Genomic DNA, 12879 nt, shown 5'->3' on the forward strand with positions numbered 1-12879 from the left:
TCCGTGTCTCAACTCTAAAGTAAAATAAAAAAGGAGGACAAAAAAAGTCCAGGCAAGTCGGGTCTGGAATAGACTGGAATGTAGAAATAGCGAAAAGATGGTAGTAGGCTGGCAGAGTTGCACACAGAACGCGTGAGCTGTGTAACCTGCCCTAGTTGCTGCTGGCTGGCGTGCTGTACTTGTGTGAATGGTACCCGAACCCTTGCAAATATGGACTGATGAGGTCTCAATCGCAACAGGCGGACAGATGAGAATTGAGGTTTGAAGAGGTATGAAGAAGGGAGTTGACAGAGACACGACAGGATTCAGATGAAGTAGAGAAACGCGATTGGGGAGGAGGGAGAGAGAGGAAAAGACGAAAAGAAACTAAAGGCTGGGTAGGATGGGGTGATGAGCTGTAGGTTGTTTGTTCAGTGTCCCTGTTGGGATGTGACGCCAGATTGGTCGCCTGGCTTAATCCGATGGCTGGATGGTGATAATCATCGAAACTACTCTTGTCACTTTTTCCCCCAGATCCTAGAGCGCAAGCATGCCCTACTGCCATAGGATAGTCCCTTTAAATCCACCTTGTACGGGCCAAGCTTGTCTTGGTGGGATGCAGGGTGCGATACTCAGCCCACAGGCAAAAAGTGCTGGGTGGGCTTTGGTGGCTGGGAGACGAGCTTCCCCAACCACCCTCTATTCCACCCAGATGCCTATTTCGTCAGACCTGTACCTGAGGAACTTGTGACCCTGGTCCCTTTTTTATTTAGATTTTTTTTTTTTCCTGTCTTGCTCTCTTGTAAAAAAAGAATTCGCTCACTAGCCAACTCCTCAGAAGTCAATTCAGGATAAGCTTGCCCATGCTGAATACATCACCGCCCCGTTGACGTATTTGTGTGTGCTGTCATCTGGGGTTAGGTATCATTGTATCCATCCACGAGCCACAATCGACGTCAACAGCTCAACAACACATTGACATTTTTACCAGGTTCTTCTACTGTGTTGAGAAAAGAAAGAAATGAAGAAGACACATCTCAGATTTGTAGGATGCTGATGTAGTTGGGATGGGTAGGCAAGGCTGTGAATCTACGATGTAGCAATTGGACATCAGGCAGAGCACGCAGCCTGCCTGCACTCTGTACAGTAGTGTGCCCTGTCACCAAACGCCCCATCTCAAGTCGACAGGGATGGTAAAGCAGGGGTTGGGTGGGAGCATGCCCGGCCCGAACCCCGGAGCCCAGGGCCAATCTGTCAGCGGCGTTCTGCCCGGCCGTTCAGCAGCTGGCCTCAACATTCCGTCCTCGACAATTCTCCTTCCGCGACAACATCCATCTCTCTCGTCCCCCTTTCTCTGTGTCATGATGCCCGATGCCCCAAGGAAACAAATGAGCCTTACTGCGTGTCGGTTGTGAGTCGCGCATCCTGTTGGGAACGACAAGACATATTTCACCAAGGCAAGCCAAGCATGATGGACCTTTTCCAGCTAGATTTTACACCAGATTGCTGTCATGTCTGTTATCAAACGGCTTGTGTGGTATTGTGATTGGTTTAGCAGACTTCCCAAGAACACGCCGCAGCATGCCCTGGGATCTCCATGCATGTAGCAGTAACTGCTCCGCCTTGTGTCAACCGCTCACGTTCGTGCAGAGGTACATTCGGGCGCCAGTTCTGTGACTCCGAGGAGCGATTGATTGATTCGTCAAAGTTCCGATTTTTTTTTAAAGAATCCCGTAGCGTCTTGCTACTTGACATGCAAGTCCCAATTGATGAACCCCCTGCCACTCCAGTGAACCCAGAAAAGCACAAAGAAATCGAAGGCCTGGTGGCTGCCTTTCTTTACGCCTCCTCGACGATGTTGCCCTTCTCCGACACGTACATACCGTCCAGGAACTAAATTTACTTGTCAGCAAGCTGCCACACAAAATTCGGGCTCATCTGTTGCGACGAAGGACTCGATGATGAGTTGTTTCGTACCTTTCGGATATCCTTGTTCCGCACTCTGCAGATCTGCTGGATGTCTGCTGCGCTCTGAGACACAGCCTCGAGGGAGTTGCCGGTCAGGACCAGCTCGTCCTTCTGGGCCTTGGAGACCTCGACATCAACACCCTGCTGCATGACGACCCGACGCACAAGCTTCTCGCCGATGAAGTTTCTACACGTAGGAGACGCGTCAGCCTTCCTGTTCTAGCCAGTCTAGCAAGCCTCCTTCCAGAGATGAAACCCCCTTCCCCAGCGGGTTTCGTGAGAATATCTGCTTCGCCTAAAACCTACCGGATCTCGACCTCGTAGACGCCCTCAGAGTTCTTGTCCAGGTTGACGTTGATGGGAAAATGGGCGTAGACGTAGCGCATCTTGTACTTGAAGCCCTTGGTGACACCGATGATCAGGTTGTTAAGGATGGTGCGGACGGTACGGAGAGCAGCGACGTTCTTGCGAACACCGTGGTGGATGTGGATGGCGATAACGTTGGCCTTGGGCTTGGTGAAGCTGACGGCGATGTGGGATAGATCCTTGACCAGCTTGCCGCGGGGGCCCTCGACGGTGATCTGGCGAGCCTTGATGTGCATCTTGACTGTTCGTAGAAGACACTGTCAGCATCTGACACAAAGAAACGTGCTCAACCGGCCTTTCTCCAGCCACCCAGTGCTATATCCGCCAGCCAAGCCATGTTTCGCAGTATTCCCGCCTCGGGAGATGCATTGTGGTGTTGAGTTCTCGTGCGCCCGAGTCCCACTGTGAACGGACATCGTGCCGTCCGCAACATGGACAGGTTTCGCGATGATCGATCGATCGTTTTGCTCTGCAATTCTCCCTGTACATAATCTTCCTCCCCCGCAGTCCTTCGATCGTATACAATCCCTCCTCTTTCCTGGCTTGGTGGCGGCTGGCGGTTTGCTCGGGGCGCATCGAGGGCTAGTGGAGTCGGACAATAGTCAATCATTCAAGCAATCAATTAATCATACCTCCAGCTGGAATCTCCAGCGTCTCCTCCGAGTGGATGTACTTCATCTTGCCTGGCGATTCTGGGTTGTCGTGGGGCGAGATGGAGTTTGGCGTTGTCGGTGGGTTGGCTGGTTGTCTTCAACAAGACCTCTCAAAAGACCAAGGCTTGACTGGACTGGTGGGCAGCAAGCCCTGCGAAAATTCTGGTCCCCAATTCTGGGTGGACCACGTGACTTATGATTAGCGCCATTCTGGATAAGCCAGCCGGACCGATAGCCTTCACTCCTGGACCCTAACCCTGTATTTCCAATTTCTTGGCAAGTTGTTCTTGGCACAGCATCCAGTCTTGAAATATAATAGCACAAATTCGAAGAGGTGTGCACTTTCAAGAGTTCTGCACTATACCGTGAATATATTGTGCAGGTACTTGCAACAAAATCCAACATTTGCATGCCCTGAGCTACTGGTATCTTGCAAATATGGGGGTCCAAGATGATCATGCACTTGGGGACAGACATGTTCTCTGAGGGATGATGCATGTGGTTGTTGCAGGTCTCTTGTCCCTCTAGGTTAAGGGAATCGTTCAAGATAAGCCTCCTAGATATGTGTCCAGGTATTGTTTTCTGGGCCCTGAGTGTGGCTCTTTCTCGAGTTCAGAACAGTCCACCCAGTTGGGCTGTAGAGCATTGTCGATTCAAGAAGCTCTAATGCATGTATGATTCCTTACCCAGAAATTCGAATGTCATCTCCAAATGAGGGCTTTTGAGGCATGCCTCCTTTTAGTGGGTCTCAGTACGTTGTCGTGAATTACTATGTACACTAATTGCTTACCCCTGTCAATGCTCCAATACTAAGGGGGGGGGGCAGGAGCTTGGGCTGCTGCTGGGCCAGCAGTGACATCGCCCGCCAGCCCTGCCCGGGCCCGCGATGCGATTCCTCTTCTACAATATTACCACAGCTCACGCGTTTCCACCCCACGCTTCCACGACGAACGACATTTCCAACCGCGATCACTGGCGATTGGCCGACACAATAACACCCGATAGCAAGTCAACCAACTGACTCTTTGCTTCGTGGACCAGGCGCAGCCTAACGACCAACGTGACCAGCAAGCTCGCAGAGCGCCGGCAATATGTCGTACTTCTTTGCGCACCCCCTCGACATCGACATCGTCCTCGAGGATGCCGACGAGCGCTCCATGGTCGACGTCAAGCTCGACAAGAACAGACGCGAGAAGGCTTCCCTGTACATGGATGGCGAGTCCGTCAAGGGCGCCGTCACCGTCCGCCCAAAGGATGGCAAGCGTCTCGAGCACACCGGCATCAAGGTCCAGTTCATCGGCACGATAGGTACTTACTCGTCCACCACCCACCGCCTGCTAGGCGCCACATGAAGGGGAGGGAGGAGGGAGGAGGGAGCGGGTGGGGATACTTGGGCAGGGAGGGTTCCTGCCGATGCCAATACTGGTGCTGATGCTGTTTCTCCGCAGAAATGTTCTTTGACCGCGGCAACCATTACGAGTTCCTCTCCCTCGTCCAGGAGCTTGCGGCCCCTGGTGAGCTGCAGCACCCCCAGACCTTCGACTTCAACTTCAAGAATGTCGAGAAGCAGTACGAATCATACAACGGCATCAACGTCAAGCTGCGCTACTTTGTGCGTGTCACCGTCTCCCGCCGCATGGCCGACGTCGTACGCGAGAAGGACATCTGGGTCTACAGCTACCGCATTCCGCCCGAGATGAACTCTTCAATCAAGATGGACGTCGGCATCGAGGACTGTCTGCATATCGAATTTGAGTACTCCAAGAGCAAGTACCATCTCAAGGATGTCATCGTGGGTAGGATTTACTTCCTTTTGGTGAGGCTCAAGATCAAGCACATGGAGTTGAGCATCATCCGGAGGGAGACGACCGGTGCGGCGCCAAACCAGTACAACGAGAGCGAGACTTTGGTGCGGTTTGAGGTCAGTGATGCCGGTCAAGCCTTGTTTTGTTTTGTTTTGTGGGGGGGGGGGGGACCCTCGCCATCTTGCGACTGGGTTCTGTGTGCTGATATCACATGCTCTGTACAGATCATGGACGGTTCACCGTCAAGAGGAGAGACCATTCCCATCCGGTTGTTCTTGGGAGGCTTCGACCTGACACCCACATTCCGCGATGTCAACAAGAAGTTCTCTACGAGGTACTACTTGAGCCTGGTGCTGATTGACGAAGGTAAGTCTGTCCTTGGACTTGTGTGCTAAACTATGCAAGTGTGCCGCCACCTGACACGTGCTGCAGATGCTCGGAGATACTTCAAACAGTCTGAGATTATACTATACCGCCAGGCTCCCGAGCTTGCCAACGGAGCTGGCCCGGATGGACTACCTGCACCACCCGAGGACAAGATAACGACGGTCCCGGCAGAAAGGTAGTAAATGCAGTTTCGATCTCTTGCAGCTTGTTTCGAGTTGCCTCGTGCAGTCTCCCCATGATACCTCATGTGCCACTTGAGGGCTTATTCCCATCAGTCCTATCCATACTTTAGCATTGTTTCGGCGTTTTAAGGTCCTAGCTCTTCTTTAAGATGGCTTATGTTAATGCAATAAAACTATAATGTTTTCTGAAAAGGAAGGATATTTCCATCTGGTTTCGGCCCTCCATTAACTTGGTTCCATTCCAAAAAGTGACTTGCATCCCCTGGACTTGAATGGGAGCTTCTCTCTCTGCCCCCCCCCCCTCTTTCCTTTCTTACTTCTCATGGCTTCCTCTCAAGCGAGTGTTGGCCTAAGATGACTTGTGAGTTCATCATTTTCAAGATTTCTATCAGCATGCACCCGACTATTTCTCTGTACCACCATGGCGTGATGTGATCATGCTTTTATAGGTGGCAGTCCTATTTCTGCTGACGTTCGTATGCCTGGTTGAGCACTGGAGCATCCAACATTGTCCTATATCAAAATCTGGAGGTTTCACCCAACTCTTCATCATCAATCATCTTGCTGCATGTAGGAGCTAGGGAAATGTGCTATATCTGCATCCAGTGTATAGCCTTCTCTTGAGAACACCTCAAGGTGGATATCATCGCTCCCCAGGCCTGTAGATTTTCTGCCACAGCTGAGAGCTATCAATTTAATCCTGTTACTCAGTGCCATCCATGAGCATGGTGCGTACCCCTTTAACCACAGTTAGAATCCCATCCCTGACCAGACGATCCACTGGCAATGCTTCAAATCCTCTCAATCATGATCAAAAGGTGTTTACACAATCTTTCCAGAAATTGTCAACTAGCATTTCATTGTGTATCACAAAAATATCAATACATAAAAAGTATTAGGAACAGGCAACATTTCTTTTGACAAGTGGTTACTGATCAACTTTCACAATTCTTCAGTAAAGATATTAGCGAACAGAGAAAATGTGCAGTGACATTCAGGATCTCTGTAGAGATCAAGTCTTCTAGGGGATTACTTAGATGTGTGGGCAGCATCTTTGTCTATTGATATATAATTAAACCTTGGATGATGGGCAATGTTTACATGTTGGAGGAGACACCAGCTGCATCACAACACAAGGGCGTTGTTGATTGTCACTGTGGCTGTTCTTTACATCACCAACATAACTGTAGCACCAGCTGTATTCCTATCTCTGGTTAGGTTATTTGCTGATAGTGTTGTGTTGTAGTTGACATTGTTTCAGGCACCAAACACAAATAGCTGGAGCCTGGCAATATTTGACCTTGTCGATTGAATCTCTCTCTGCCACCCAACCTACCACAACAAATCCCGTCGCCATCTTCATCCCCATCCCTATCCCCACCAACACCAACATCACAACTGACAACAACAACAGCAACAGCAGAAGCAACAAAATGAGTACCTCACAGAACATTCAAGCTGGCTCTGGCAGTGGTCAGGGAAATCCAGAGAAGCTCCCCAGAGGTCCAATCTCGCGTGACCAGGGACAGGAGATGAGTGACGACGAGGAGGACTTCAATGAGTCCTTCTTGGAGAAACTCGACGCCCTGAGCCCTGAGCAAAGGGCCTTTGTCGACGACTACATGACTGACGAGATGAAGGCTCTGGTGAAGGACTACCCCTCCCTCCAAGAGTTTGCTGTCACCTACGACAAGATAGCTCGTATCAAGCTGGGAGAGGATCTTTACACAAAGTACCAGCAAGGCTCTCTTGCCGTCTTGCTCATTCGTGCCAAGCTGAAGCCTGGCCAGTATGTCGAGCCCGGCGAGTAAGTCGTTTCAACTCTCCTGTGTGGTGTTTATCAATATTCGCGATTGACGCGAAAGTTTCGCCCCGCGCGCGTTTCCCCCGTCGCCCTATTTTCTCCCCCCCCCCCCCCTTCTCACACTGCGAATAATCTACGCTCTATTCATCTCTCAGCTATTCATCAGTATCGACTTGAAGATACTGACTATATGTGCAGCCGCTCTGTCGAGGGCAACAAGCAGGTTGTCTGGTGCGACGCGTGCCAGACCAACGTCTGCAGGGACTGGGCGCGGCACAACCAAGAAAACCACCACAAGCACCCAGGACTTGCCCTGATCTGCTTCCATCCTGGCTGTACCTCTCCTGTCTTACTGCGTGGCGAGCCTTCACAGTTGGATATGCACCTGTTTCGCCACGCCGTCTACGTCAACCTCGAGGGCACCGGTGGTACTATGATGGTGAGTTTATTCACCCGCCAAAATGTCCCCATTATACCATCCTCCCAATCTGTACAACACCCCTCCCCCTTCCATTTGGGAGTGAAGGGCTATTATTGAGGGCGAGAGCGCGTCCTGAGGTCCTGAGAAGCTGCCACTTCTCTCCTATTATCCCTCTTGTTCCCACTCAGAGGCTATGAAACTTTTTCCGTTTTCTTTATGTAACAGTTCGTCTAGACCACGGTAGAGCTCAAGAAACTCGAGCGCCTCACCTTGCCTGGCCTGATGGAGAACGCCAAAGTGCAGGGGCGCAAGCTGCAGCAGTACCGGGACCGAAAGGCGGCGGTCCTCCGCCGTGTCAAGTCTCTGAACAAACAGCTTGCCTCTGACCTCGCGCCGTTCATGGGACTCCCCGAGCTCGACGGCCCTGGCCGCCCCTTCACTCAGGCCGAGATCGACGCCGGACCGACCAAGGCCGCCGCCTTACAGGCTCTACAGAATATCCGTCGACTCCTCTTCCCCGGCGGCCAGACCTTGGACGAGAAAGTGTTCGAGAGGGCCGAGAAGATCGCGCAGCATCTGGAGGACCTTGAGGATGAGGGCTTGCTGGAGGATCTGACCGCTGACGAGGTCTTGACGATGCTGAAGGATGCCAGTATTTGACAACCTGCCCTGCCGATCGTCATACTGGCTCGGATTGAAGTCTGGACTGTCATATGAGAGAAAAGGAGAGGGGGGGGGGGTTTTCTGTGTTCATTGCAGTTTCGTGCGCGCAGGACTAGGTCGCCATGTCATAATGAATGCCTTGCATTGCTTGGTGGCGCCGTAGCAACGATTTCTGCCATTGGTCCGGGCGGCTAGATAGGCAGTCAAATTCACGGCGAAAACGCCCTGCGCGGGATTGTATGATCAAGAGCAAACAATGATGATGAGACAAATACGAGCGGTGCGGTCATATACCCGCTTATTTGCCGTTCATGCTCATCCAATTTTATGAATCAGGGCCACTGGAACCCTATATATTTTTTTTCCACCAATTTTTCAATGTCCTATCTGCCTTTCATCTCAAAGTGGTATCATCATCCAAGGCGCAAGAGTATCTTGGTCCGTGACTCGTACAAAAACATTGGGGCCGTCTGTGCCTCTCTCAAGACTCCTCTGCTCCTTACTGGTCGAGGACCATCGCATCATCGTCCTCCGCCGCCAGCCCGAACTGATTATTTTGTATAGCGGCAATCCGATCCAGCTCGGCCTGGTATTGCCTCCTCAGCTCTGCCAGCGTGACTACCCTCCTCTTGGCGGCCTTCCCTGGCACGCCGCCGCTTTCGGACGCCTCCTCGATGGTGATCCATGCCTGCTTCGGATCAACACAGCTCAGCGCGTTGATGAGCATCAGGAATTGCTTCGTGACAGATGTATCCAGCACGTCCCCCCCGGAGAGGTTGTCCCCGTCGCCGGCCTGCCGTAGCTTCTGCAGCCTGTCATGCAGTACCGCCGCGGCGCCTCGGTAGTCGTTGTGCGTGATGCGCCACGCGTAAAGGATCTTGTGATAGGGTGTCCCGCGGACCACTTCCTTTGTGCTCTTGCACCTTTGGAACAGTATATCATCAACCTCCTCCTGGAGTCCTGAGAAGGGCAGCGCGATGAGCTCTGCTGTCTGGCTCGTCTCACACATCCTCTCCACGAGCCTCTTCAGGCAAGAGTGTTTTAGTGCCCTGTCTTCCATCGAGAGGAGGGTCGCATGGGCCATCTCAAAGCGGGAGATAGATGTCGAGGCAGCGAAAAGCCGGCTGGACATCTCCCTTCTCATAATCAAGGCATCGTCGGCACGGGCGAACTGGAGTGAAAGCCGGGCAAAATCAATGACGTAGGAAAAAGCCTTGTGACGATCGTACAGGGAGACGATGTGGGCATAGTAATTAGCAGGACCACTGTTGAGTAGTCTCTTCTCCATCTCGTCAAGTAGGCCGCCCGTACGAAGGTCGGCGTTCTTCATTGGAACACCTGATGGAAGCTGTCAGTATGTTGCCTGTGAAGTTGGGGGGTCGCTCCGAAGCGATCAAGTTCACTTACTCATGCCAACTGCTGCTTTCTTGAAATAGCCAGCAGCCGAGGTGTAGTCTTTCAAAGACAAAAACACGCGTCCCTGAATATATACCGAAAATGGATCTTGGTTACAGAACGGACTGAGCTCCAATGCCAAGTGTGGCTGGTCCCTTTTGAGCAGTGAACACTGGATCAGTACCGGGGACAGCTCGATGCTACTGTTGGGTGCACAAACGTCGATGACCACGTCAGTCAGACTCGACGCCAAGGGCTCTCCATCCACATCCTCCAGGCCCAGCAGGTGGCTGATGAACGCCTCAAAAGCAGTGATGGTTCGCGTCTCTTCGGGTCGTTTCGAAGCGTTGGGCGACGATCCTGACGAGCGCTCAGACTTGAGAAGCGGGACGGTGATCTGTGTCTTGACCAGCCACCTCACTAATTCGAGCCTTCGAAGAGCCTCGATGATCTGGCGATAGACTTGTCCGATGTCGAATCTTGCATGGAGCGCGCTGTCCTCGTTGTCCTCATCATATTCATATTCCATGTGCACCAGAAGAAGAAGCTGGCTCAGCAAGACCTGCCACTGCATGGCCGCAGTCTCTTGCACCAACTTCACAACGAGTTTCCTTCCGAATTCAGTCAGGGGGTGCGGATCCTCTGATCCACCAGCATCCTCGTCCGTCTCGAACAGCTCGATCAGCCCTTGATACAGGGCTGGCGTGACGATTCTGAAGTCGCTTCCTAGTGTCTGGATGACCTGGGCTGCATCCTCTTCCGAGATGCCTCGCCAGCACCCAGACTCGTCGAAGAAGCGTTGTATCCGCTCCATGTCTGTCTTTGCCGGTTCCTCAAACAGCTCTACCCGCAGAGCAACACTGCTCTGCTGCATGATAGTGTCCGAGAAGTTCTCGACCAGCCCGAGGCCGGCAGTAATCAGAGACGTAACATTGTCTGCATCGTCCTCGTCTGTATGCGGGTTGTAATAAATCTGTTCCAGGTCTGAGCATCGGTGCATGATGGCGACGAGATCAGCACACAGGACCCAGGCCACGCCCGAGTTGTGGTCGAGGGCCAGAGAGAGCGCCTCCCCTCTCTGTTTATCCAGCTCCATGATGAGCCGGTGGAACCGGCGCCACTGGACCTCACCGTGGGCTCTGAACTGCTCGTGATCCATCTCTCCAGCAGAGAGCTTGCCGAGGGTGACTGTAGAGCCGAGCACGGAGCAGATGGATTCCACCAAGCCCCTGCCGTTCCTGGCAGAAGTCTCTTTGGATCCTAGACCACGCTCATACATGGCGAGCGCCGCCTCCAGTGTCGCCTTGGAGAACCTTCCAGGATAGAAGATGGCCTGGAGCCACTTCTCGGTCGAGTCAGTCGGATCTCCGGAGCTTGCAGCGTCTACATGTGTAGCGACATTGTCTATCTCGACGCTTGACCACTTGCTACTGTCCCACTCGGCCGCCGTATCTGAGGGCTTCGAGGAGCTCAGTTCTACCCTCTGGGCTCTGTAGGCCAGGTTGTTCTTCCACAGCACCCACAGATGAATGGTGGCGCCCGTGGGCTGGGCCACGCCAAAATCGGCCAATGTCCAGACGTCTCCAGAGGATGGGGCGGGCGGGATAAGGTGCTGATCTGGGAACATATCGTGGACGTATATGGTACTGTCGTCCTTGGCCTCGACCTTCCAGAACTTGAACTCGTTCTCGACCGGAGAGTATGCCACCAGCGTCCGCCTGCCTTCGACCCGTCCGACGATGCGGACCAGGTTGTCCCGTACCGGATCGATGATCCACTTGCCCAGCTCCTGCGGATTGCGCTCCACGCCCAACATATCTGCCGTGTACAGGATGGCGCCAGTCCGCACGTTCCAGATCCGCAGACGATGGTCAAGGCAAACGGTGAAGAGGAAATCGGCACCTTCGACCCCGAGAGAGTCAGACGCCACCGAAGTGGCCGCGGTCAGCTCCATGTTTGCCTTGCCGTGCCTGACAGTCTGGCCCCCCTGAAATGAGAAAGGGACGAGACTTCGGAGGCCCTTGGCCCAACCCTGTGCACTAAAGTTTGTTTCTTTCCACATATGACCAGCGGCTGCCCAGATCCCCCCCAATTAGTGATTTAAACGAGGCAGAAAAGATGCAAAGGAGTATGCGTACCGTCATGGGACTTGCTCCTGTCAAATCTGATGATGCCTCCATCGTGAAAGGTGACTATAACCTGGTATGCGCTTACAGCGACGAGGCGATGCGGGTGCTTGAAACTGAAGGTGCCGGCGAGGTGAGCCTTGCAGGCATCGCCGAGGCCATTCTCGGTCGCTGATGGCTTGCGAAAGTGGTCGGGCCGCAGGGTAACGGTGTAGAGATAATTGCTCTGGTCAAGAACGAAGACGCTGAGGGCGTCGTGCTCTGGGGCGTCGGCGAGCGCGACACACGAGGGCCGTATAGGGTTAGGAAAGCGCAGGTGGAGGATGAGGTTGGCATCGTCGGCGTTGGCTGTCTTGCAGATGTCGGCAGCGCGGAGGTTCAGGACGTAGTCGTCCTCGAGTACCCTCCACAGGAAGGAGCGGGGGAACTGGTGGTGTTTTCTGTGGTAGATAGAGGCAGCGGTGGCCAGGTTCTTAGAGCGGTACAACCTCTCCTCGTCGCCATACTTATCTGCCCCGTTCAGGCGGCGGTCCCTTGATCTGCCAGTGGTAGGGGACGGGAGGCGGATGTGGACGAGAGAGGCAGCAGAGGCCGGCTCAAGATTGACTCGAGTCTCCTTGTGGGCGATCCGCGGATCGACATCCATCTCGACTTGGCTGCTGCCCCCTCGGGTTGGCAGAGGGAGGGGAGAGGTCCGGGTCGAGAAGGAGGGGGGAGGTGTCGAGCGAGGGGCTAGCTGCTGAGCGATGGTAGCAGTGGTGGTGGTTTGGACTGGGCGACTGGAAGAGAGCAGAGGACGGAGCGCAGCAGGCAGAGTTGCAAAGCTCCAGGGTATGAAATGAGGTTGATATCGCGGTTGCGCCACACCAGACGCGTTCTGGCGGGAGGCGGTTTTGCAAGGTACAGTTCAGCTTTCAGTTGCATGCAGTCAGTCTAGCTGCCGGGGGGTGCCAGCTGTAGGGCTCTAGCTAAGGCTGCTGATCCCTGAAAGGCAGCCAGCTCTTTTTTGGTCTGTGCTCTACAACCTGCTTTTGCACGTCACAAAGCAGAACACCAGCATACCTTCCAAGGTACTATCGCGTGTACAAAGACTGATTGACTCTTTGAGCTCTTTCAAGATGGATATTAAA

The 12879-nt window shown here is 53.2% G+C and overlaps 4 protein-coding genes across 4 annotated transcripts; 2 read left to right on the top strand and 2 right to left on the bottom strand.

The window, feature by feature from the left end:
- Nucleotides 1-1476: 1476 nt before the first annotated feature.
- M406DRAFT_355205 (ribosomal protein L6) lies at nucleotides 1477-3067 on the bottom strand. The gene is made up of 4 exons (XM_040923109.1): nucleotides 2946-3067; nucleotides 2254-2554; nucleotides 1957-2134; nucleotides 1477-1872 (listed from the first exon to the last, which is right to left on the bottom strand). Exons 1-4 carry the CDS (start codon nucleotides 2989-2991, stop codon nucleotides 1819-1821), a joined length of 579 nt encoding a protein of 192 aa, XP_040780138.1. The 5' UTR covers nucleotides 2992-3067; the 3' UTR covers nucleotides 1477-1818.
- Nucleotides 3068-3888: 821 nt separating this feature from the next.
- M406DRAFT_355207 (vacuolar protein sorting-associated protein 26) lies at nucleotides 3889-5528 on the top strand. The gene is made up of 4 exons (XM_040923110.1): nucleotides 3889-4274; nucleotides 4415-4887; nucleotides 4996-5137; nucleotides 5204-5528. The coding sequence occupies exons 1-4, from the start codon at nucleotides 4058-4060 to the stop codon at nucleotides 5335-5337; spliced, it is 966 nt and encodes a 321-aa protein (XP_040780139.1). The 5' UTR covers nucleotides 3889-4057; the 3' UTR covers nucleotides 5338-5528.
- Nucleotides 5529-6773: 1245 nt separating this feature from the next.
- On the top strand, nucleotides 6774-8225 carry M406DRAFT_327582 (uncharacterized protein; the record flags this gene model as incomplete). The annotated part of the gene is made up of 3 exons (XM_040920228.1): nucleotides 6774-7147; nucleotides 7343-7583; nucleotides 7800-8225. 3 exons carry the CDS (start codon nucleotides 6774-6776, stop codon nucleotides 8223-8225), a joined length of 1041 nt encoding a protein of 346 aa, XP_040780140.1.
- Nucleotides 8226-8555: 330 nt separating this feature from the next.
- M406DRAFT_287283 (uncharacterized protein) lies at nucleotides 8556-12395 on the bottom strand (the record flags this gene model as incomplete). The annotated part of the gene is made up of 3 exons (XM_040918728.1): nucleotides 8556-9566; nucleotides 9636-11696; nucleotides 11762-12395. 3 exons carry the CDS (start codon nucleotides 12393-12395, stop codon nucleotides 8728-8730), a joined length of 3534 nt encoding a protein of 1177 aa, XP_040780141.1. The 3' UTR covers nucleotides 8556-8727.
- Between the last annotated feature and the right edge of the window lie 484 nt (nucleotides 12396-12879).

The sequence above is a fragment of the Cryphonectria parasitica genome (genome assembly GCF_011745365.1).
Source record: "Cryphonectria parasitica EP155 unplaced genomic scaffold M406scaffold_2, whole genome shotgun sequence".
In the NCBI taxonomy this organism is placed as follows: domain Eukaryota; kingdom Fungi; phylum Ascomycota; class Sordariomycetes; order Diaporthales; family Cryphonectriaceae; genus Cryphonectria; species Cryphonectria parasitica.